This window comes from Pseudophryne corroboree, chromosome 3 (assembly GCF_028390025.1).
Source record: "Pseudophryne corroboree isolate aPseCor3 chromosome 3, aPseCor3.hap2, whole genome shotgun sequence".
Classification (NCBI taxonomy): Eukaryota; Metazoa; Chordata; class Amphibia; order Anura; family Myobatrachidae; genus Pseudophryne; species Pseudophryne corroboree.
Genome location: NC_086446.1, coordinates 92,703,794 through 92,725,409, shown reverse-complemented (window position 1 = coordinate 92,725,409; position 21,616 = coordinate 92,703,794). Strand labels below are relative to the sequence as shown.

The window sequence follows — 21,616 nt, the reverse complement described above, 5'->3', positions numbered from 1 at the left end:
TGACGGAACACGGGAGGGGTTGGTACAGCGAGAGCTGAAGATCTCTCCCCCCAACCTAAAAACAGTCTGACGACACTGCCCGCGCACACAAATATCCACACACTATCACACACACTCTCACATATATACACACACACTTTCTTTCACTCACTTTTATCATTAACTTACTGATCTGGCTGGCAGTGGCAGGAAGGGTGGATCTGTAGCAGTCTGGCTCTTGTCCCGTGTAGCTCCGCCCCCTGAGGTTCCACGTAGCCCCACCCCTCATCGTCACGTAGCTCCGCCCCCTTTCGGCTGAACACAGCCGTTGTCACTGGGGACTCTGGAGGCGGGAGGAGGAGGCTGCTACAACGCAGCAGCAGCAGCAGGGGAGACAGGCGCCGCTGGCAGCTTGGAGGTACTGCAGTGCAGAGCAATGACAAGCAGCTCAGCCGGTCGGGCCGCTTGTCATTGCTCGCTGGTGGGAGGCAGTGGCCCGGGCAGGATCAGTTTGCTGGCCGTATTTTGCTCACCCCTACTCTAACGGGAAGGGGCAGACAGACAAAGGTGATACAGATGGGGAAGACAGTGAGCATGGAACAGAGGATTAGGGTGAAAGATGGCTGGGTTCATCATCTTTTTCATGCATGGTACTACAAGTCTCAGCATGGTAGAACCTCAGCCTCTCCTCCAGCTTCATCTCACCATCCTGGGATGCTAATGTGGAAGAGACTGTGGGGGTAATTCATAGTTGATCGCAGCAGCAAATTTGTTAGCAGTTGGGCAAAACCATGTGCACTACAGGTGGGGCAGATATAACATGTGCAGGGTAAATACTGGCTGCTTTATTTTTACACTGCAATTTAGAGTTCAGTTTGGACACACCCCACCTAAATCTATCTCTCTCTGCACATACTATATATGCCCCCCCCCCCCCTGCAGTGCACATGGTTTTGCCCAACTGCTAACAAATTTGCTGCTGCAATCAACTCTGAATTAGGCCCAGTAATAGGTATTACAAAGCTCCAAACCAACCAGAGGTTAATTAATAACAATTGCACTTAAAAGTGCCAGACTTCAGCTCCTATATGAGGAAACACTGGAACGCATTATATGCAAATAATAGAAATAAAAGATAATAGGAAGCGCTGTCGGGCAATTAACATTTTTAGTAATCACATATACAATACATTATTAAGCACTTGGCCAGTGAATAAATAAAACAATTAATGTTCTATGTTTCTTATAAGGTAGTATATAATTTCTAACCACAATATTGTAATCAGATTCTTATAATAAGTTAACAATCTGGTATTCAAATACAACAAGCAAAGGCAGAATTGATAATGTTACCAGCCAAAGCTGATTATTAGTAGCCATACTTAAGGACAATAGGAATTTAATTAGTGTAAGCAGTTTCCAACATGCAGTATTCCAAACAGACGAATAGCAGGGCAGTTCAATGCAAATACAGCTTTCTTAGTATTTAAATCAATCAGTTAAGTAGGCAGATATATTGTAATTATGACTCACATGAGCCCAGATCAAGCTATTGATAAAGATATGTACCGTATCACTGGTCTCTAATCTGCTTGTTGTCCAATTTATGCAGTGTTCCTCAGAAGGTGGAGGAAACAGCTGAGTGATTACTGAGGCAGAGAAATGCGTTAAGGGTTCCAGAAGTCTGGTATGTATACCGTTGATTATTCTACCCGTGGCTTGGGATAAATCCATCAGAGGTATTTTGATTTATGTGCCTGATTGTTTTTATCTAGATAACTGCATACATTGGATGTTGTCACCTGCTCATATATATTTTTCTCTGTCTGCTTCTAGATCTATGTGAGGTTATGTGAAAGTGAGAGCCATCTATAGGGTAGAGAGTCCTGTATAGATCTTCTGACTCACTGAAGATGGATAAAGCCAGGAGTCATATGACTGAGCGGATATTAAACCTGACTCTGGAAATTATCTGCATGCTGATTGGAGAGGTGAGGCCTCCTGGGAGTGTCACAGGGAAATCACTCATCTCTATTACTAACTGAGTGACCTGACTGGGGAGATGAGGGGATCTGGGAGTGTCATAGTGATATCAGTCATCTCAATTACTAACTCAGGGACCTGACTGGCGAGGGGATCTGGGAGTGTCACAGTGCATCACTCATCGGTATTACTAACACAGGGACCTGACTGGGGAGGTGAGAAGTACTGGGAGTGTCACAGTGACATCACTCTTATCTCTATTACTAACATAGGGATCTGACTGGGGAGGTGAGGGAGGCTGGGAGTGTCACAGTAACATCACTCTTATCTCTAGTACTAACACAGGGACCTGACTGGGTAAGATGAAGGTTTCTAGGAAGTTCAGTGACATCACTCTTATTTATCGGCCTAAATCAGGAACTGCAGGGGTAAAGGTTTATGGATATGTAACAGTGACATCATTGGAGAAGAAAGTTATTATGGGAATGCCACAGTGACATCAGTTATGCCACTTAACGTAACTGTATCCTGCAGAACTTGCAGTCTTAGAGAAACAGAATAGCTGTTTTTGTGCCTATAGGTGATTGCACCCTGAAAAGCTCATTCAAAGTGTGATAAATGCATGGATGCCATGTTTCAAAAAAATCTAAATTCAGGAAGGCTGTCTGTAGTAAATTATATTCACAGTGTTTATTCTCAGCCAACCAAAGGGCAGCACTTGATCACATGATTTGAACTGATATTTTTTTATTCCACATAACCCTGTAGTTGTAGTGCAGCTATTTCTCTTACATCCTAGAGGATGCTGGGGACTCCAAAAGGACCATGGGGTATAGACGGGATCTGCAGGAGACATGGGCACACTATAAGACTTTGACTGGGTGTGAACTGGCTCCTCCCTCTATGCCCCTCCTCCAGACCTCAGTTAGATTCTGTGCCCAGAGAGACTGGACACACACTAGGGGAGCTCTCCTGAGTTTCTCTGAAAAGTCTTTATGTTAGCTTTTTTATTTTCAGGGAGACCTGCTGGCTACAGGCTCCCTGCTTTGTGGGACTGAGGGGAGAGAAGTCAGATCTACTTCTTCTGAGTTAAAGGCTCTGCTTCTTAGGCTACTGGACACCATTAGCTCCAGAGGGTTCGATCACTTGGTGCGCCTAGCTGCTTGTTCCAGGAGCCGCGCCGTCATCCCCCTCACAGAAGCCAGAAGAAAGAAGCCGGGTGAGTATTAGAAGAAAGAAGACTTCAGTGACGGCAGAAGGCTGCAGTAATGGATGTACAGTGCAGCGGTCGCGCTGCGCCCCATGCTCCCACTCATACACCAACGCACTCACAGGGTGCAGGGCGCAGGGGGGCCGCCCTGCGCAGCAGGTTACTGAAGTTTTTAAACTGGCAAAAGAGCATATTATAAGTGCCTAGGCACTAAATATAAGACCCCACCAGTATAATTATTTGAAATTGAGCGGGACTACAGCGCGCCGGGAGGGGGCGTGGCTTAGCCCTCACAGCTTCCCAGCGCCATTTTCTCTCTTCACAGACATTGCAGAGACGCTGGCCCGGACCTCCACTCTCCTTAGCAAGTACAGGGAGCAAAAGGGGGGGGCACAGTCAATTGGTGCTATTTAAACAGCGCAGTGATCATATATTATTTTTTCAGTAGCATATGGGCGCTGGGGTGTGAGCTGGTATACTTCCTCTGTGTTCTCTCTACAGGCTTCCCTGTGGGTCTGTCCCCTATTGCCAGTGTGAGTGTGTGTGTGTTGGTACAGTGTGTCGACATGTCTGAGGCGGAGTGCTCCTCCCCGGAGGAAGTTACTGGCGGCGCAGAGAAGGATTTGGGAGTGTCTCTGTCGGCACCGCCGACTGCTGATTGGGTGAATATGTTGAGTACATTGAATGCAAATGTGGCGTTATTGTCTAAGAGGCTGGATAAATCTGATTCTCAGACACAAACGTGGAGAAAATCCATGGAGGACGCTTTATCCCAGGTACAGGCCCCCTCAGGGTCACAAAAGCGTTCATTTACCCAGATGGCGGATTCTGATACCGACACAGACTCTGATTCCAGTGTCGACATTAGTGAGGCCAGTTTACATCCAAAAAAGAGTATTCAGTACATGATTGTGGCAATTAAAGATGTTTTACATATTTCTGAAGTGCCTGCGGTTCCAGATACAAGGGTTTGTTTGTATAAGGGAAAAAAGCCTGAGGTGATGTTTCCCCCCTCTCATGAACTGAACGCTCTTTGTGAAAAAGCTTGGGAATCGCCTGATAAAAGGTGGCAAATTCCCAAGAAATTTTTTATTGCATATCCTTTCCCCTCTGACGACAGGGAAAAGTGGGAGTCATCTCCCAATGTGGACAAGGCTCTGTCCCAGCTGTCCAAGAAGGTGGCGCTTCCGTCTCCCGACACTGCTGCCCTCAAGGATCATGCGGATCGTAAGCAGGAAACGACATTAAAGGCCATTTATGTCACTACGGGTGCACTCCTCAGACCTGCCGTGGTGTCGGCATGGGTGAGTAGTGCTATTGCTAAGTGGGCTGATAATTTGGCATCTGACATGGATACCCTCGATAGGAATAACATTCTTTTGACTCTCGTTATATCAGGGACGCTGCAGCTTACCTAAAGGATGCGGCGAGGGATATTGGCCTCTTGGGATCAAGGGCCAATGCCATGGCAGTCTCGGCCAGGAGAGCGCTGTGGATTCATCAATGGAATGCTGATGCCGACTCCAAGAAAGCTATGGAAGCTCTCCCTTATAAAGGTAGTGTCTTGTTTGGTGATGGCCTCGCTGACCTGGTGTCTACCGCTACAGCGGGTAAGTCATCTTTTCTTCCTTATGTTCCAGCACAACAGAAAAAGGCACCCCATTATCCGATGCAGTCCTTTCGGCCTAATAAATACAAAAAAGGAAGATTCTCGTCCTTCCTTGCTTCAAAAGGTAGAGGGAGGGGAAAAAGGTCGCCTTCTGTGTCAGGCTCCCAGGACCAAAAGTCCTCCCCGACCTATGCCAAGTCCACCGCATGACGCTGGGGCTCCCCTACGGGAGTCCATGCCGGTGGGGGCCCGTCTCCGACTCTTCAGTCAGGTCTGGTTTCACTCGGGCCTAGATTCTTGGGTCTTAGACATAGTGTCCCAAGGGTACAAACTGGAGTTTCAGGAGATGCCCCCCCCCCCCACCGATTTTTCAAATCAGCCTTACCAGTTTCTATCCCAGAAAGGGAAGTAGTGAGTGCTGCGATACAAAAGCTGTGTCAACAGCGTGTCATTGTCCCGGTACCCCCGTCCCAACGGGGAGAAGGGTTTTATTCGAGCCTCTTTGTCGTGCCAAAGCCGGACGGCTCGGTCAGACCGATCCTGAACCTAAAATCCCTCAATCTGTATTTGAAAACTTTCAAGTTCAAGATGGAATCTCTTCGAGCAGTGATCTCCAGTCTAGAAGGGGGGGATTTTATGGCGTCAGTCGACATAAAAGATGCCTACTTACACGTCCCGATATATCCTCCACATCAAGCTTTCCTGAGATTTGCAGTGCAGGATTATCATTACCAATTTCAGACGTTGCCGTTTGGGCTTTCCACGGCCCCGAGGGTCTTCACCAAAGTCATGGCGGAAATGATGGTACTCCTACGCAAACAGGGTGTCACAATTATCCCGTACTTGGACGATCTCCTGATAAAGGCGAGATCGAAGGAGCAGTTGCTAAGAAATGTGGAGCTCTCCCTGACGGTTCTGCAACATCATGGTTGGATTCTAAATTTGCCAAAGTCTCAGTTGATTCCGACAACTCGGCTGCCTTTCTTGGGCATGATCCTGGACACGGAACTGCAGAGAGTGTTTCTTCCGGCGGAAAAAGCTCTGGAACTCCAATGCATGGTCAAAGAGATACTGAAACCGGCAAGAGTGTCGATTCATCAATGCACTCGAGTGCTAGGGAAGATGGTTGCGGCGTACGAAGCCATTTCGTTTGGCAGGTTTCATGTCCGGGTGTTTCAGTGGGACATGCTGGACAAATGGTCTGGGTCTCACCTACACATGTACCGGAAAATAAGTCTATCTTCCAGGACCAGAATTTCTCTCCTGTGGTGGCTGCAAAGTTCTCACCTTCTAGAGGGACGCAGGTTCGGGACCCAGGATTGGGTCCTGCTGACCACGGATGCAAGTCTCCGAGGCTGGGGAGCAGTCACACAAGGAAGAAGTTTCCAGGGAAAATGGTCAAGCCAGGAAACTTGTCTCCACATAAATGCTCTGGAGTTAAGAGCCATTTACAACGGCCTTCTGCAAGCGGAAAACCTTCTTCGAGGTCTACCTGTACCTTCTTCGAGGTCTACCTGTCCTGATTCAGTCGGACAACGTAACAGCGGTGGCGTACGTAAACCGCCAGGGCGGAACAAAGAGCAGAGCGGCGATGGCGGAGGCCACAAGAGTTCTCCGCTGGGTGGAAAAGCACGTGAGCGCTCTGTCAGCAGTCTTCCTTCCGGGCGTGGACAACTGGGAAGCAGACTTCCTCAGCAGACACGATCTGCACCCAGGAGAGTGGGCTCTTCATCAAGAGGTATTTGCAGAAGTGACAAGGCGTTGGGGAATTCCTCAAATAGATATGATGGCGTCTCGCCTCAACAAGAAGCTTCCGAGGTATTGTTCCAGGTCAAGGGACCCCCAAGCCAGTGCAGTGGACGCCCTGGTAACTTCGTGGGTGTTTCAGTCGGTAAATGTGTTCCCTCCACTTCCTCTCATTCCAAAAGTGTTGAGGATCATAAAACGAACAAGGGTTCCGGCAGTACTCGTCGTTCCAGATTGGCCACGGAGGGCCTGGTATCCGGATCTTCAGGAATTGAACATAGAAGATCCTTGGCCGCTTCCTCTCAGAGAGGACCTGTTACTGCAGAGGCCGTGCGTATTTCAAGACTTACCACGTCTGCGTCTGACGGCGTGGAGGTTGAACGCCAAATTCTAGCTCGAAAGGGTATTCCCGGGGAAGTCATCCCCACTCTTCTTAAGGCTAGAAAGGAGGTCACGGCGAAGCATTATCACCGTATTTGGAGAAAATAGGTGTCGTGGTGTGAAGCCAAGAAAGCTCCTACGGAGAAGTTTCAGCTGGGTCGTTTCCTCCATTTTTTGCAGGCAGGCGTGGATGCAGGCCTGAAATTGGGTTCCATCAAATTGCAGATTTCGGCTTTATCTATTTTCTTTATAAAATAATTGACCGCCCTTCCTGAAGTTCAGACTTTCGTGAAGGGAGTGCTGCATATCCATCCTCCGTTTGTGCCACCCGTGGCACCGTGGGATCTTGACGTGGTGTTACAATTTCTTATGTCTCACTGGTTTGAACCTTTGCGGAAGGTTGAGTTGAAATTTCTCACTTGGAAAGTGGTCATGCTTTTGGCCTTGGCGTCCGCCAGACGGGTGTCGGAATTGGCGGCTCTGTCTCACGAGAGCCGATATTTGATTTTCCATGTGGATAGAGCGGAATTAAGGACTCGTCAACAATTTCTGCCGAAGGTGGTTTCTTCGTTTCACATAAATCAACCTATTGTGGTGCCTGTGGCTACGGATGCCGTGACGGTGCCAAAATCTCTCGATGTCGTAAGAGCTTTGAAAATTTATGTCACCAGAACGGCTCTTGTTAGGAAAACGGAGGCTCTGTTTGTCCTGTACGCTTCCAACAAGATTGGAAATCCTGCTTCCAAGCAGACTATTGCACGCTGGATTTGTTATACGATTCAGCACGCTCATTCTACAGCTGGATTGCCGTTGCCGAAGTCAGTGAAGGCCCATTCTACCAGGAAGGTGGGCTCATCTTGGGCGGCTGCCCGAGGGGTATCGGCACTTCAACTTTGCCGAGCAGCTACATGGTCGGGTTCAAACACTTTTGCTAAGTTCTACAAGTTTGATACCCTGGCTGATGAGGACCTCATGTTTGCTCAATCGGTGCTGCAGAATCGTCTGCACTCTCCCGCCCGGTCTGGACCCCATGGTCCTTTTGGAGTCCCCAGCATCCTCTAGGACGTAAGAGAAAATAGGATTTTAATACCTACCGGTAAATCCTTTTCTCCCAGTCCGTAGAGGATGCTGGGCGCCCATCCCAGTGCGGACTGTTACTTGCAGTTGTATTGTTAGTTGTTGTTTTCGGTTACACAAAGGTTGTGTATCGGTTATGTTCAGCTTGTTGCTGTTTTCTCTTACGTCCTAGAGGATGCTGGGGACTCCGTAAGGACCATGGGGTATAGACGGGCTCCGCAGGAGACATGGGCACTATAAAGAACTTTAGAATGGGTGTGCACTGGCTCCTCCCTCTATGCCCCTCCTCCAGACCTCAGTTAGATCCTGTGCCCAGAGGAGATTGGGTGCACTACAGGGGAGCTCTCCTGAGTTTCTCTGATAAAGAATTTTGTTAGGTTTTTTATTTTCAGGTAACACTGCTGGCAACAGGCTCCCTGCATCGTGGGACTGAGGAGAGAGAAGCAGACCTACTTAAGTGATAGGCTCTGCTTCTTAGGCTACTGGACACCATTAGCTCCAGAGGGAGTCGGAACGCAGGTTTCCCCTTGCTGTTCGTCCCGGTGCCGCGCCGCCGTCCTCCTCGCAGAGCCGGAAGATAGAAGCCGGGTGAGTATAAGAAGAAAAGAAGACTTCAAGGCGGCAGAAGACTTCAGATCTTCACTGAGGTACGCGCCATTGCTCACACACACACACACACACACACACACACACACACACACACACACACACACACACACACTAGCGGGCACAGATGGGTGCAGGGGGGGGGGGCGCCCTGGGCAGCAATAAAGCCTCTATATCTGGCATAGATACTGCGGAGGCAGTTTTTCTTTCAATCCCCCGCCAGTTTGAGTTATTTTGAGCGGGACCGAAGCCCGCCGCTGGAGGGGGCGGAGCTTGGTCTCTCAGCACTAACCAGCGCCATTTTCTCCACAGAGATCTGCTGAGAAGCTGACTCCCCGGTCTCTCCCCTGCAGAACACGGTGACACAGGGCTGAAAAGAGGGGGGAAGGGGGGGCACTTGTAAGGCGCAGTCAGTGTATTACACGGTAATTTAATATAAAAGCGCTATTATCTGGGACATTATTTTCCAGTGTCAGTTGGCGCTGGGTGTGTGCTGGCATACTTTCTCTCTGTCTCTCCAAAGGGCCTTATTGGGGAACTGTCTCCTTATATCTATATCCCTGTGTGTGTGGGGGTGTCGGTACGAGTGTGTCGGCATGTCCGATGCGGAAGGCTCAGCTAAGGAGGAGGTGGAGCAGATGATTGTGGTGTCGCCGTCGGCAACGCTGACTCATGATTGGATGGACATGTGGAATGTTTTAAATGCAAATGTGACCTTATTACATAAGAGATTGGACAAAGCAGAGTCCAGGGAAAGAGCAGGGAGTCAGTCCACGGCTTCAGCTGGGTCACCGGGCCCTTCTGGGTCTCAAAAACGTCCCCTATCCCAGATAGCAGACACTGATACCGACACGGACTCTGACTCCAGTGTCGACTACGATGAAGCGAGGTTGCACCCGAGGGTGGCAAGAAGTATTCATTATATGATTATTGCAATAAAAGAGGTTTTGCATATCACAGATGACCCCTCGGTCCCTGACACGAGGGTGCGCATGTATAAGGAAAAGAAACCTGAGGTAACCTTTCCCCCATCCCATGAGCTTAACGAGTTATTTGAAAAGGCTTGGGAAACTCCTGATAAAAAACTGCAGATTCCCAAGAGGATTCTTATGGCATATCCTTTCCCTGCACGGGACAGGGTACGTTGGGAATCCTCACCCAGGGTGGACAAGGCTTTAACACGCCTGTCCAAGAAAGTGGCGCTACCGTCTCTGGACACAGCAGCCCTCAAGGATCCTGCTGATCGCAGGCAGGAAACTACTTTAAAGTCTACTTATGTGCATACAGGTGCTTTGCTCAGACCGGCAATCGCATCGGCATGGGTGTGTAGTGCAGTTGCAGCTTGGACAGATACCTTGTCAGCTGACCTTGATACCCTAGATAGGGATACCATTTTATTAACCTTAGGCCACATTAAAGACGCAGTCTTATATATGAGGGATGCTCAAAGGGATGTTGGGCTGCTGGGTTCGAGAGCCAACGCCATGGCGATTTCTGCTAGGCGTGCCCTGTGGACTCGCCAATGGACGGGTGATGCCGACTCAAAGAAACATATGGAGGTTTTGCCATACAAAGGTGAAGTTTTATTTGGGGAAGGTCTCGCGGACCTGGTTGCCACAGCTACCGCGGGTAAATCTACCTTTTTGCCTTTTGTTCCCCCACAGCAAAAGAAAACTCCACAGTATCAGATGCAGTCCTTTCGGTCACGTAAGTCCAGAAGAGGTCGGGGCTCATCTTTCCTCGCCAGAGGTAAGGGTAGAGGGAAAAGAATGCCTGCTACGGCTAGTTCCCAGGAGCAGAAGTCCTCCCCGGCTTCTACTAAATCCACCGCATGATGCTGGGGCTCCACTGAGGGAGTCCGCACCGGTGGGGGCACGTCTTTGACTCTTCAGCCAGGTCTGGGTTCGGTCAGACGTGGATCCTTGGGTGATGGATAGTGTATCCCAAGGCTACAAACTGGAATTCGAAGAGGTGCCCCCTCGCCGATTTTTCAAGTCGGCCTTGCCAGTTTCTCCCCCAGAGAGGGAAGTAGTGTTCGCTGCAATTCAAAAGCTGTATCAGCAGCAAGTGATTGTCAAGGTTCCCCTAGTCCAACAGTGGAAAGGGTACTATTCGACCCTGTTCGTGGTCCCGAAGCCGGATGGTTCGGTCAGACCCATTTTAAATCTAAAATCCCTAAACCTGTACTTGAGAAAGTTCAAATTCAAGATGGAATCGCTCCGGGCTGTGATCTCCAGTCTGGAAGGGGGGGATTTTATGGTGTCACTCGACATAAAGGATGCATACCTTCATGTCCCCATATATCCTCCTCATCAGGCGTACCTGAGATTCGCTGTACAGGACTGTCATTACCAGTTTCAGACGTTGCCGTTTGGGCTTTCCACGGCTCCGAGGATTTTCACCAAGGTGATGGCGGAGATGATGGTGCTCCTGCGCAGGCAGGGAGTCACAATTATCCCATACTTAGATGATCTCCTGATAAAAGCAAGATCGAGAGATCAATTGCAGAAAAGCGTGTCGCTCTCCCTGAGAGTGCTACAACAACACGGTTGGATTCTCAATCTGCCAAAGTCACAATTGATTCCAACGACTCGACTATCATTCCTAGGCATGATTCTGGACACAGAACAGAAGAGGGTTTTTCTCCCGATGGAAAAAGCCTAGGACCTCCAGAACATGGTCAGCGACTTGCTAAAACCAAAAAGAGTGTCTGTTCATCAATGCACTCGAGTTCTAGGGAAAATGGTGGCAGCCTACGAGGCCATCCCCTTCGGCAGGTTTCATGCAAGGACGTTTCAGTGGGACCTCCTGGACAAGTGGTCCGGGTCCCATCTACTAATATATCAGAAGATAAGCCTGTCCCCCCGGGCCAGGGTGTCTCTCCTGTAATGGCTGCAAAGTGCTCACCTTCTAGAGGGTCGCAGGTTCGGCATTCTGGACTGGGTTCTGGTGACCACGGATGCGAGCCTCCGAGGATGGGGAAGAAATTTTCACACAAGGAAGAAAAATTCACACAAGGAAGAAATTTTCAGGGGCTATGGTCAAGCCAGGAGGCTTGTCTACACATCAACGTACTGGAATTGAGGGCCATATACAATGGCCTGCGACAAGCGGAGGATCTTCTTCGCGACCTACCGGTTCTGATTCAATCAGACAACGTCACAGCCGTGGCTCATGTAAACCGCCAAGGCGGGACAAGGAGCAGAGTGGCAATGGCAGAAGCCACCAGGATTCTTCGCTGGGCGGAAAATCACGTAAGCGCTCTGTCAGCGGTCTTCATTCCGGGAGTGGACAACTGGGAAGCAGACTTCCTCAGCAGACACGATCTCCATCCAGGAGAGTGGGGACTTCATCAAGAAGTTTTTACAGAGATAACAAGTCTTTGGGGAATTCCTCACATAGACATGATGGCGTCACGCCCCAACAAGAAGCTTCAGAGGTATTGTGCCAGGTCAAGGGACCCTCAGGCAGTAGCGGTGGACGCCCTGGTGACACCTTGGGTGTTTCAGTCGGTCTATGTGTTCCCCCCTCTTCCTCTCATCGCAAAAATATTGAGAATCATAAGACAAAGAAGGGTGAAAACAATACTCATTGTTCCAGATTGGCCTCGAAGGGCCTGGTATTCAGATCTTCAGGAGATGCTCACAGAAGATCCATGGCCTCTTCCTCTCAGGGAGGACCTGTTACAACAGGGGCCCTGCGTGTTCCAAGACTTACCACGGTTACGTTTGACGGCATGGCAGTTGAACGCCGAATCCTAGCTGGGAAAGGTATTCCGGAGGAAGTCATCCCTACTCTGATAAAGGCTAGGAAGGAGGTGACGGCAAAACATTATCACCGTATCTGGAGGAAGTATGTTTCTTGGTGTGAAGCCAAGAATGCTCCTACGGAAGATTTCCATCTGGGCCGTTTTCTCCACTTTCCACAGACAGGAGTGGATATGGGCCTAAAATTAGGCTCCATTAATGTACAGATTTCGGCCCTGTCTTTTTTCTTTCAGAAGGAATTGGCTTCTCTCCCAGAAGTACAGACTTTTGTAAAAGGAGTGCTGCACATCCAGCCTCCTTTTGTGCCCCCAGTGGCACCTTGGGACCTTAACGTGGTGTTACGGTTCCTGAAGTCTCACTGGTTTGAACCTCTTCAAACGGTTGAATTGAAATTTCTCACTTGGAAGGTGGTCATGTTGTTGGCCTTGGCATCTGCAAGGCGGGTGTCCGAATTGGTGGCCATGTCTCACAAGAGCCCCTATTTGACCTTCCATGTGGATAGAGCGGAGTTGAGGACTCGTCCTCAATTTTTGCCTAAGGTGGTTTCTTCATTTCATATGAACCAACCTATTGTGGTGCCTGTGGCTACGAGTGACTTGGAGGATTCCAAGTCCCTGGATGTAGTCAGGGTCTTAAAAATCTATGTAGCCAGGACGGCTCGAGTTAGGAAAATAGAAGCACTGTTTGTCCTGTATGCAGCCAACAAAGTTGGCGCTCCTGCTTCGAAGCAAACTATTGCTCGCTGGATCTGTAACACGATTCAGCAGGCTCATTCTACGGCAGGATTGCCGTTAACAAATTCGGTAAAGGCCCATTCTACTAGGAAGGTGGCCTCTTCTTGGGCGGCTGCTCGAGGCGTCTCGGCTTTACAGCTTTGCCGAGCAGCTACCTGGTGAGGTTCAAACACTTTTGCAAAGTTCTATAAGTTTGATACCCTGGCTGATGAGGACCTTGCGTTTGCTCAGTCGGTGCTGCAGAGTCGTCCGCACTCTCCCGCCCGGTCTGGAGCTTTGGTATAAACCCCATGGTCCTTACGGAGTCCCCAGCATCCTCTAGGACGTAAGAGAAAATAAGATTTTAACCTACCGGTAAATCTTTTTCTCCTAGTCCGTAGAGGATGCTGGGCGCCCGTCCCAGTGCGGACAAAATCTGCAAGCCTTGTATATAGTTGTTGCTTACATAAGGGTTATGTTACAGTTGAGATCAGTCTTTAGCTGTTACTGTTTTTTGTTCATACTGTTAACTGGTTGCGTATATTCCAGGTTATACGTTGTGGATGGTGTGGGCTGGTATGAATCTTGCCCTTAGATTAACAAAATCCTTTCCTCGTATTGTCCATCTCCTCTGGGCACAGTTTCTCTAACTAAGGTCTGGAGGAGGGGCATAGAGGGAGGAGCCAGTGCACACTTATTCTAAAGTTCTTTATAGTGCCCATGTCTCCTGCGGAGCCCGTCTATACCCCATGGTCCTTACGGAGTCCCCAGCATCCTCTACGGACTAGGAGAAAAAGATTTACCGGTAGGTTTAAAATCTTATTTTTCGTTCATACTGTTATCTGGTATTCCTGCTAATCCAGTTGTACGGTGTGTTTGTGGTGTGAGCTGGTATGTATCTCACCCTTAGTGTAACAAAAATCCTTTTCCTCGAAATGTCCGTCTCCCTGGGCACAGTTCCTATAACTGAGGTCTGGAGGAGGGGCATAGAGGGAGGAGCCAGTTCACACCCAGTCAAAGTCTTATAGTGTGCCCATGTCTCCTGCGGATCCCGTCTATACCCCATGGTCCTTTTGGAGTCCCCAGCATCCTCTACGGACTAGGAGAAAAGAATTTACCGGTAGGTATTAAAATCCTATTTTTTCTCTTACGTCCTAGGGGATACTGGGAATCCATCTAGTTCCATGGGTATAGACGGGACCACTAGGAGCCATGGGCACTTAAAGAATTTGATAGTGTGCACTGGCTCCTCCCTCTATGCCCCTCCTACCAGACTCAGTTTAGAAAATGTGCCCGGAGGAACCGGTCACGTCTTTGGGAGCTCCTGAAGAGTTTTCTGCATTTATTTTATCTGTTTGTTATTTTCAGGCAGAACTTGATGGCACCAGGGGGGGGGGGGACGGCCCAACCTCTTGAAGGGTTAATGGTCTCGTTCTCCGCTGACGGGACACTAGCTCCTGAGGGAACTATTCGCAAGTCCCACCACGGCGAGCGTACATTCCCGCAGTACGCCGCCATTAGTGGGTCGCCGGTCATTATGGCGGCATTGGTACGGAGACGCGCAGGCTTCTACATGGGCCTGCTGGGTCTCAAGACTCAGTACACAGTGCAGACGCACCGCTTCCAAGGGGGCGAACTGAGTCTCAGTACACTATAGTGTACACAGTACCCAGACTGGCATTACAGACTTAAAAGGGGACTGACTCCATTTTAGGCACAAAATTACCTCAGCTAGTGTTAAAAAGAGTGGGAAGACCGCGCGCCATTGAAGGGGCGGGGCTTCACTATGAGTGGATCTAGCAGCTCACCAGCGCCATTTTTCCTCTGCAGCGGACACAGATGCTGACTGACAGGGACGCGCAGCTCCTCTGGAGAGGCTCCAGATTACCTCAGCGGTACCAGGGGGTCATAGCAGGGGGGGGAGCAATTATTAGTGTACTGAGTCCCTAATCTAGGTACTTAGTCTGCGACCCGGCTAAGCTTGGCATTAGCGGTAAAGACGCTGTGTGCTGGCACCATACTATCTCTGTGTCTCTCTGGAAGGGCTCTTTGTGGGTTAATTGTGCAATTTAACCTTTACCTGTGTGTGTGTGCTGTCACTATTCATGTAAGCCAGTGTTCCTCTTCTCCAGGGGGTTCACTACTGTGTACTCAGTGTAGTGTACCTTCCCAGGCTAGTGGGGCAGAGCCAGCATGGCTGGACTCCATTAAGGGAATGATTTCCAATATTTCTACTAATTTGTCCCGCATTAAGAAACAGACGCAATACTTAATACAATCGATGACTGAGTTTATGAAAAGAGACTCAGTACCCAAACCACTGTCTCAGTCCCCTGCCATTTGTCTGCAAAAACGTACTTTGGCCCATATCCTGCAGTCTGAATCTGATGATGAAGGGTCAGACATGGAGGAGGGGGAGGGGGACTCAGAGGTGGGGGAGGTAGAGGCTATCAGAGAAGTTCTGCATATCCCTGATAAGGTGACAAAGGAGAGTGAGGAATCTTATTTTAATATAAAAAAAGAAATCCTCAGCCACTTTTCCTGTGTCTAAGGAACTAAGGGGGTCATTCCGAGTTGATCGCTCTCTAGCTAGTTTTAGCAGCCGTGCAAATGCTATGCCACCGCCCACTGGGGAGTGTATTTTAGCTTAGCAGAAGTGCGAACGCTTGTGCAGCCGAGCTCTGCAAAAACAGTTTGTGCAGTTTCAGAGTAGCTCTGAAACTACTCAGCGCTTGCGATGACTTCAGCCTATTGCTGTCTGGATTTGAAGTCATACACCCGCCCACGAACGCCCAGCCACGCCTGCGTTTTTGCAAACACTCACTGAAAACGGTCAGTTGACACCCAGTAACTCCTTTTTCCTGTCAATCTTCTTACAGCCGCCAGTACGAAGGAAAACTTCGCTAGAACCTGAGCACAACCACAATGAGTTTTGTACCCATACGTCGCGCGTGCGCATTGTGGGGCATACGCATGCACAGAAATGCCGTTTTATCACCTGATCGCTGCGCTGCGAAAATGGGCAGCGAGCGATCAACTCGGAATGACACCCTAAATACCCTGTTTGAAGAACCGTGGGTTAATCCTGATAGGAAATTTAAAATCCCTAAAAGGTTGCTATCATCTTTTCCTTTTCCTCCTGAGGATAGGAAAAAATGGGAAAATCCACCGATAGTGGATGCTTCAGAATCCAGGCTGTCACGAAAAATTGTATTGCCTGTCCCGGGTGCAACCTCCCTGAAAGACACGGCTGATCGTAGAATTGAGACCACACTCAAATCCTTGTATACAGGTGCTGGGGTGGCCCAGAGACCCACTATAGCATGTGGGTGGAATGCTAAAGCCATTGCCAAATGGTCGGGTAACCTAATTGAGGGGTTAGGTACCTTGCCTCAAGGGTAGATTATTTTACTCCTGCAACATATACAGGACTCTGCGAACTTTATGGGGGAAGCCATAAAAGAAATAGGCTTGCTGAATGCACGCACCACTGCTATGGCAGTGTCAGCACGCAGGGGCTTATGGCTACGCCAGTGGACTGCTGACGCGGACTCCAGGAAAGGCGTGGAAGGCCTACCCTTCACAGGAGAGGCCTTATTTGGAGATGAACTAGACAAATCGATCTCCAAAGCTACTGCGGGTAAGTCCACATATCTTCCTTCTGCAGCGCACCTAGCCAGGAAGGCTTACTCAAGTTCCAATTTACAGTCCTTTCGGACGGCCAAGTTTACAGGGCAAAACCAGAAGTTCTTCTACAGCCACCAGAGGCACTAGAGGTAAACCACACAAACCAGCAACTGCTGGTTCTCAGGAATAGAGCTCAAGCTCTGCTTCCTCAAAGCCTTCAGCATGACGGTGGACCGCGACTTGCAGGTGGGAGCCCGACTAAAATTCTTCAGTCACATTTGGACAAGTTCGTGCCAGGATCCCTGGGTCATAGATCTTATTTCCCAGGGCTACAGACTGGAGTTCCAGGAGCTCCCACCTCACAGATTCTTCAAATCTGGCTTACCAGTTTTGCAAGAGGCAAGTATAACCTTACAGGACGCCATTCAAAAACTGGTACAGACTCAGGTCATTGTTCCAGTTCCACCTCATCTGCAAAACAAGGGATATTATTCCAACTTGTTTGTAGTACCGAAACCGGACGGTTCGGTAAGACCGATTTTGAACCTCAAGTCGTGGAACCCGTATTTACGAGTGTTCAAATTCAAAATGGAGTCTCTGAGAGCGGTGATCTCAGGTCTGGAGGAGGGGGAATTCCTAGTGTCTCTGGATATCAAGGATGCGTACCTTCACATTCCGATCTGGCCGCCTCATCAGGCTTATCTACGGTTTGCATTGCAGGACTGTCACTACTAGTTCCATGCCCTGCCATTTGGTCTCTCCATGGCACCGAGAGTGTTCACCAAAGTGATGGCAGGGATGATGTTTCTACTCCGCAAACAGGGAGTGAACATAATGCCGTACCTGGACGATCTTCTGATAAAGGCACCGTCCAGGGTGCGGTTGTTGGACAGCATTGGCCTCTCAACCAGACAACTCCTGAATCGCGGGTGGATTCAGAACTTACCAAAATCTCACCTGGAACCGACGCAGAGACTTCCTTTCCTGGGAATGATACTCGACACAGAGTCTCAGAGAGTGTTCCTTCCCTTGCAGAAGGCTATGGTAATCCAGTCGATGGTTCAGGCTGTCCTGAAGCCAACCCGGATCTCGGTGCATCTGTGCATTTGCCTTCTGGGGAAAATGGTGGTCTCTTACGAGTCGATTCAGTACGGAAGGTTTCATGTGAGGCCCTTCCGGCTGGATCTAGTGGACAAATGGTCCAGATCGCATCATGCACAAGAGGATCCGTCTGTCGCCAAGAGCCAGGATCTCCCTTTTGTGGTGGCTAGAAACTTCTCTCCTTGTCGAGGGTCGGAGGTTTTGGATTCTGCTAACCACAGACGCAAGCCTCACAGGTTGGGGCACAGTCACCCAGGGGGTGTAGTTTCAAGGAAGATGGTCAAGTCGGGAAGACGTCCTTCCAGTAAACATCCTGGAACTCAGGGCTATCTACAGCGCCCTTCTGCAGGCCTCATCTCTACTTCAGAATCAGGCCATTCAAGTCCAGTCAGACAATGTTACGGCGGTAACGTACATAACCAACAGGACGGAACGAAAAGCAGAGCAGCAATGTCAGAGGTGTCAAGAATTCTCCTCTGGGTGGAAAAACATGCCGTGGCTTTGTCGGCGGTCTTCATTCCGGGAGTAGACAACTGGGAAGCAGACTTCCTCAGCAGACACGACCTGCACCCGGGGGAGTGGGGCCTTCACCCGGAGATGTTCCGGTGGTTGACACATCGGTGGGGATATCCACAGATTGACATGATGGCCTCTCGACTCAACAAGAAGCTCAAGCAGTATTGTTCCAGGTCGAGGGACCCACAAGCAGTGGCGGTAGACACTTTGACAAGTCCATGGGTCTACCAACTGGTGTACGTGTTTCCATCCACTTCCTCTGATGCCAAGAACTCTAAAGAGGATAAAAAGGGAAAAGGTTCAAGCAATACTCATTGCTCCGGACTGGCCGCGAAGGGCCTGGTACGCGGATCTTCTCGAGCTGCTGATTGAAGATCCCTGGCCTCTACCTCTTCACAAGGATCGTCTGCAACAGACGATCGTCTGCAACAGGGCCCGTTCATCTATCCGGACTTACCGTGGCTACTTTTAATGGTATGGAAGTTGAACGGCTAATTCAAGCCAGGAGAGGGATTCCTGACAAGGTCATCCCGACTATGATCCAAGCCAGGAAGGGGATAACGTGTAAGCATTACCACCGTTTATGGAAGAAGTATTTCTCTTGGTGTGAAAGCAGACAATATTCTGCGGTGGAGTTTCATCTGGGACGTCTCCTGTTTTTTACTGCAGTCGGGAGTGAATGTGGGCCTACGTCTAGGCTCCATTAAAGTCCAGATTTTGTCCGTGTCTATTTTTCTTTCAGAAACAATTGGTTTCTCTCTCCCTGAGGTACAGACGTTCTTGAAGGGTGTTTTGCACATCCAACCTCCCTTTGTGCCTTCCATGGCACCTTGGGATCTCAATTTGGTTCTGCACTTCCTAAAATCAGACTGGTTTGAACCGTTACAGGAGGTGGATGTAAAGTACCTTACGTGGAAGACCATCACACTGCTGGCCTTGGCTTCAGCAAGACGTTTGTCGGAGCTGAGGGCATTGTCTTACAAGAGCCCCTACTTAATTTTCCATGAGGACAGAGCTGAACTCGGGATTCATCAGCAATTTCTTCCTAAGGTGGTGTCCGCATTTCACATCAACCGACCTATTGTGGTTCCGGTTGTTACGGACACCTCTGCTACTTCAAAGTCTTTGGATGTTGTGAGGGCTTTGAAGGTGTACGTATAGAGGGCAGCTCGTCACAGGAAATCAGACTCGCTGTTCGTTCTTTATGATCTCAATAAAATTGAGCAGTCAGTTGCACGCTGGATCAGGTTCACTATCCAGCATGATTATTCCACGGCAGGATTGCCGGTTCCAAAATCTGTACAGGCCCACTCTACTAGATCGGTGGATTCTTCTTGGGCAGATGCACGGGGTGTCTCGGCTTTACATCTCTGCCGTGCAGCTACTTGATCAGCTTCAAACACGTTTGCAAAGTTTTACAAGTTCGATACTTTGGCCTCTGAGGACCTTCGGATTGGTAAATCAGTTCCGCAGGAACCTCAGCACTCTCCCACCCGGTTTGGGAGCTTTGGTACTTCCCCATGGTACTAAATGGATTCCCAGTATCCCCTAGGACGTAAGAGAAAATAGGATTGTAATTACCGGTAAATCCTTTTCTCGTAGTCCGTAGGGGATACTGGGCGCCTGCCCGGTGCTTCGTTCTTCCTGCACTGTTACTTAGTTAAGTATTCTGGTTGGTTCAGCTGTTGCTGTTCCTGGTTTTAAGTTTGGTTAGCATGGCTTTCCTATTGTTCTGTGTGTGCTGGTTCGTAATCTCACCACTTTCCTTATCTATCCTTCTCTCAAAGTATGTCCGTCTCCTCGGGCACAGTTTTTGCCAGCAGCCTTCCTGTAAAACAACAAACTCTACATTTTTATAAAAAAATAAAACTAAGAAAACTCCTGGGAGCTCCTCTAGCTGTGACCGGCTCCTCCGGGCACATTTTCTAAACTGAGTCTGGTAGGAGGGGCATAGAGGGAGGAGCCAGCGCACACTATCAAATTCTTAAAGTGCCCAAGGCTCCTAGTGGACCCGTCTATACCCCATGGTACTAAATGGATTCCCAGTATCCCCTACGGACTACGAGAAAAGGATTTACCGGTAGGTAATTAAAATCATATTTCTCTTACGTCCTAGAGGATGCTGGGGTCCAATTTAGTACCATGGAGTATAGACGGATCCACTAGGAGCCACTGGCACTTTAAGAGTTTAATAGTGTGGGCTGGCTCCTCCTTCTATGCCCCTCCTACCAGACTCATTCTAGAAACTGTGCCCGAGGAGACGGACATACTTCGAGAGAAGGAAATACACAGATAGTGGTGAGATTCACACCAGCTCACACAGAACAAAAGGAAAGCCAAGTTAACCAACTTGAAACGATTCAGCAACGACTGAACCAACAATACTTAACCAAGTAACAAAGCAGGAATACGAAGCACTAGGCGGGCGCCCAGCATCCTCTATGGACTACGAGAAAAGGATTTACCGGGTGGTAATTAAAATCCTATTTTCTCTTACGTCCTAGAGGATGCTGGGGATTCCTCTCAGAGCGGATCCAGCACTCACCAGCGCCATTTTCTCTCTGCAGATCATAGGAACAAGACGCTGACAGGGAGCGCTGCCCTCCACATAACTCCAGCTATACCTCTTTAATACCAGGGTGTTATAGACAGGAGGGGGAGTGTGATAATAATACTAATTATCCTATTAAGGTTAGTTAGTCAGCGCCGGCCTTTTATCATAATAACTGCCTACTGGGGCGCTGTGTGGCTGGCTCCTTATACCCTGTGTCTCTCTGAAGGTACTCTGGGGGAAACTGTGTCTGACATTTTCCTGTGTGTGTGTGTGTGTGTGTGTGTGTGTGTGTGTGTGTGTGTGTGTGTGTGTGAGTGTGTATATCCCACATTACCATGTCTAAGGACTCTGTGTCCTGTGCTGCAGAGTGTTTATCTTCTCCTGATGAGTCTATTCCATGTACTCAGGACTGCAATGTGCTTTCTCAGCCTTCTGAATCCGGAACCCCATGGGTGGATTCTTTAAGGGGAATGATATCCCAGATTTCAACTAGGATGTCACATACTGAAAGGGAGACCTAGTTTTTGAAAAATTCTGTGGAGGGAAACGTACGCTTGCCCAGATAATGCAAGCTGACACTGATACCGACTCTGATAAAGGGTGATGGGGATATGCAGGAGGGGGAGATGCATACCTTGCTAAGGGGCTGCAATTAAAGATTAAAGCAATTAGGGATGTTTTGCATATTTCTGAGAAGGTACCTGAGCAAGAAGAGGAATCTTATTTTACAGTAAATAAGAAATCCTC

General features: G+C 49.1%; 1 protein-coding gene across 2 annotated transcripts in view; it reads left to right on the top strand.

Annotated features, from left to right (window-relative positions):
* LOC135054851 (zinc finger protein 345-like) overlaps nucleotides 1–21,616 on the top strand; it is a 57,437-nt gene that overhangs the window by 3,295 nt on the left and 32,526 nt on the right. For both annotated transcript variants that reach the window (XM_063958254.1, XM_063958255.1), the window contains exons 2-3: nucleotides 1,592–1,666; nucleotides 1,816–1,970. In XM_063958254.1, the coding sequence (XP_063814324.1) occupies nucleotides 1,893–1,970 (78 nt within the window). In that variant the 5' untranslated portion in view covers nucleotides 1,592–1,666; nucleotides 1,816–1,892. The remainder of the gene's footprint in view (nucleotides 1–1,591; nucleotides 1,667–1,815; nucleotides 1,971–21,616) is intronic.